The sequence below is a fragment of the Austrofundulus limnaeus genome, unplaced genomic scaffold (genome assembly GCF_001266775.1).
Source record: "Austrofundulus limnaeus strain Quisiro unplaced genomic scaffold, Austrofundulus_limnaeus-1.0 Scaffold54, whole genome shotgun sequence".
NCBI classification, from domain to species: Eukaryota; Metazoa; Chordata; class Actinopteri; order Cyprinodontiformes; family Rivulidae; genus Austrofundulus; species Austrofundulus limnaeus.
The window spans coordinates 2,395,817-2,400,040 of record NW_013952456.1 but is presented as its reverse complement, the minus strand read 5'-3'; the positions used below and the strand labels follow the sequence as shown (position 1 = coordinate 2,400,040).

At 44.3% G+C, this 4,224-nt stretch overlaps 1 protein-coding gene across 1 annotated transcript in view; it reads left to right on the top strand.

Annotated features, from left to right (window-relative positions):
* Positions 1–539: 539 nt before the first annotated feature.
* The window catches only part of LOC106517949 (uncharacterized), a gene marked incomplete at its 5' end in the record, with an annotated part of 14,978 nt that continues 11,293 nt past the window's right edge, over positions 540–4,224 (top strand). Inside the window, 2 exon segments of the mRNA XM_014009005.1 lie at positions 540–1,942; positions 3,238–3,431. Coding sequence (XP_013864459.1) covers positions 568–1,942; positions 3,238–3,431 — 1,569 coding nt within the window.

Genomic DNA, 4,224 nt, shown 5'->3' with positions numbered 1-4,224 from the left:
TGTAMCCTTACAAATATTTATGTTACAACAGAAATAACAAGGGTCCGAGTATTGAACCCTGGAGAATCCCGCAAAAAAAATCTTTTCGCAAAACTGTGAATCTATTTGTTTTATTTGAATCTTCTTCCTCCTTCGGCTGATTGCTTTAGCGGTTTTCACAATGGACTATCTGCCACTATCGTACCTGATGTCACCCTTTTGACGCTTGTCTGTAACCACTCCTGCTTGTTCTCTTTTCATTACCTCTCTTGATGGTTGAGAGTCGGTACATAAAGTCCTCCACCTTCAAGCTTCACTGATCCACCGGCCTTACTCTCAATCAAATAAAGATTCTGCTCCGCTCTCCAAAGGTCATACCTCTACTTCTTTGGGCTCTCTTCCACATGCTCCCTGCTCGCTACAGAATACAGTATCGTCTGCATATATCAGTAYCTTGTGGCTGTTTGTTTATTTTAGCACAAATATTTCAATTGAATTGTTGTAATTCTGTTTTAAAAGTACTTCCTAAAATGTTTTCTTCTTGTCTCCATCCTCTGTAGGCCCTCTAGCACAACCAGGCACACTATCATGGAGGATCGGTCGTCGCCATCGACCTTCTCCAACCTCCAGCACCATCGTCACCGTCCAGCCTTTCCTCTCGCCGTGCACAGCTTTCAAAGTTCCGAAGCAGGATACCCGACCTCGCAGTCCGCCCAGGATTCCCTGGAACAGTACGGAAGCAGGGAGGAAGAATCCGCTGCCTCGTTTCTGACGTCCAACTCCTCCTCGGGGCCGAGAAAAGGGAGCGGCGGTAGCGACCGAGCCTTCCTGACCATGGGCGCGAACAGCTTAGACGAAGATACTAGTTTAGGAGGACACTCTAGCGGAGACGGCAGACTGGGTGGCCACTTTGACGACCTTTGGTACGGCAGGAAGGGGATTTGGGACGACAACGAGGGCGGCGAAAACACAGCGGATGATATTCACAGCAAAGGGAGTTGCTACGGCAATACGAACGATGTTTTCTGCACGATGAACTGCACCTCGGAGGACRGGGAAAGGTGGAGGATCAGATCAAACTTTAACAGTTACGTTAGCTGCGAGGCTAAAAGGGATTACAACAAGGAGGCCAACGCGAACCACTTCGCCAAACAAACGGCGTCCTACGCCAGAGCAGGAAGCTTTAATGAAAGGGGAGACTCCATGATGAGCGACCACTATTTAGGAGGAGAGGAGGATTATGGGTCCAGCTGTGGTTCGGGTGAGGATCAGCTTCAACCAGCAGAAACTGAGGGTTCGTGGCTCAGCGTCTCTCCTACAGGAGAGGCCGAGGTCAGAGGTCTGACAGCAGGGAGGTGGAAGGGAACCGCCAACGCCCACAGTTTGACCTCAAGCTGTGGACTGCAGAGATCACCTGTAGGCATCACCAGCAGGACGTACACTCAGAAACTGGACTCGTTCTCTGACGCGTTCCTGTCCCAGAGGAAGATAAGACTTCAGGCGATGCCCGGCGAAAATTCCCCAGCGCAGATCTGGGAAAACGGAGGAGAAAGCGGCGGATGGATGAAGTCCAGGCAGAGCTGTGCCTTCGATTCTGACTCCCACYTGCCTCCCTCCTCCTCGTCCTCTTGTTCCCCCGCCTGCCCGTCTCTTCCGTCCTTCCCGTCCCCTCCGGCGTCGTCTCACCTCATGTCTTCGGTTCTCAGTCCCCCTCCCACGCCTTTACCTCCTCCTTCACATTCACCCTCCAAAACAGACTCTCCCGGCTCACAGGGGGCCGCCAGACCCTCGGCCACCCAGGGAGGGGAGTCGCTTCAGTTTTTCTCGTCCCGCCTCCACCCGTCTGGAATGATCTGGAAGTTCCCCCTGCTGTCTCACTGTTTCCCGCAGCTGTCGGTCGACCTCAGCGACCCCGAAAGCAACAACAGGTCCTACCAAGGCGACGACTCTGGCAGCTCGACAGGTACGAGACACGGTTTGGGGATGAAATGTAACAAACGTAACAAGAATTTATCASCTGCCATCACGACGAGTAGGCAATCCAACAAATCTTGTGATTTTTACTACCTTAATCGACCCACCACCACTTTAATGCCCACATGTAAATTTACGGGACGTGTGGGTTTTTATAGGTGTGCTCGTCAGGTTTCTCTCCTCCTACACGCAAAGTTTCATTTGTCACGTTTTTACAAGGTAAAACCTTCAGATTTTTGTCGTGTTTGGTTTTACGTCATCTGAAAGTTGACTCTTGTATATTTAATTCACAAGAACTGGGCGAAGCTTTAGGTCTACCATTAGGAGAGTTTATGCTCTCTACCTACCTATTTATTTATTTATTTAATGCATCATTTACTTTTGTAAAATTATTCAGGATATTTTAGGGTGAAAACACACTGTGGTTTATTTAACTTTCCTGTCTTCTTATTTACCCTGCATCTTTTCTGTTCCACATCAGTTCAACAATTAAGAAAAGTCTTATAAACCCCCCTCTCTCACACACACACCTAATTTTTTCAAAGGGTAACAAATATTTTTAATTTTTAGGATGTATTATCCGACATACCTAAGTTTCTCAATTTTCCAAAATTGTTTTAAAAAAATTAATGAGATGAACAGACTAAAGCCTTGCACGTCATTTTTCATCAGTTATGTTTATATATTTTCTTTATTTTCACAACAAAACATAGAAAGAAAAAAACAATAATTAGGCTATGTTTCACAAAACAGATGGGATGAAGAATTGCCGAAAAACCTTCAAGGGGCTTAATAAGTGGCCTTTATAAAATCAATTATATTTAACAATTTAAAACCATTTATGTATTATTATGTAGAAAAGTACATTTCATTATAAAAACACGTAAAACTGCATTTAAAACACAAACTTAAGAGCGATATTTTGACTCTTTGTTTAAACTGTTCTTCAGAAACCTCTATGAGGGATGTGGGAAGACTGTTCCATATCTATGACCCGAGTTGTGACTCAACTACTGCGAGTCAAATACTGGTGAAATTCATTAAAAGTAAAAATATTACAAAAGTGCTAAAATCAGGTCAAAGTTTCCTAAAGACAACAAAAGAGTTGCAACTGTGTACTTAACCAGTTCATTCTGTTGTGTTAGAGCAAATAATATAATTTTATTAGGGGGGTTAAACTGATAGGATCTAATTATTGTGAGGGTCATAGCCCCCCTTTCAAATTACGCTCATGGTTGCACAGTTCATAGAGATGTTAATGATTATTATTTATATCCTCTTCAGCTCCTCTCAACGTTCTTCCGGAGTCTTCGTCCTCCCGAGCTCCGTGCTCCTCTTCRTCCCTTCACGGCCCCTTTCAGCTTCCCTTCCGTTCCTCCCACCCCTCCGGCAAACATCCCGAGGCCACGGAGAAACTTCACAAAGTTGCCCAGAAAGTGAAGATCGAAGCCGTCGACTCGAACCAGCCACGTCTACAGGTACGGTGTTTTTATTTTATTTCTTATCACAGTTTGAAACATGTGTTGAGAAATGTCACAGTTTRACTTTTGCAGCTGTGACAGGAGAAGGTGTGCCGACGCAGTGGGCGGATGTTTGTCGAGAAACTATGTTAGCTCCATGTATGTGTCAGCGACTAAAAACCACAGTTTTAATCTGGGTTGTATTTTTAGACACGCAGAGCAGATAAAGTACGTAAATAAGGCAGATGTGGAGCTGGTTTGTTTTTCAGCTTGGATTTAGGGGGTTGTGTAGGACCCTCACAACACTGGTTCCTTTATAAGGAAGTGTTTCCTGTCAGATACTAAATACTGTTCCCAGTCATTTTTTTTGGACTTTGTAGGGAATCTTACAAAATGTAATTTGATGCGTTTTTTGTGTTTCTTGAAAAACTTGGGGAAATAATGACTTAGACAATAATCTTAGGTAGGTATCAAAGTTATCTGTTGGTCTGTGGTCATCATTTTGTCATTTATATCTCTCTGAACGGAAGGCAATAATTGGGTTTGCTTGTGCTTGTTTGTCTGCACTGTTAGCAAAATATCTCATGAAGTTCCTGTACATCAAACTCAGTGACACAAAAGGGGCCAAAATTCAAAACTTGGTCCGAGCCAAGGGCCAATTTTTGTGAATATTTACTGACGAAATGTGAAATAACAAATAATTCTAGAAATATGAACATTGGGCCTCATGCAAGAACCGTTCGTACGCACAGATTTGTTCTTAAGTTGTGCGTACGAGTGATTTAGGAGAATTTGTGGCATTCACCAATGT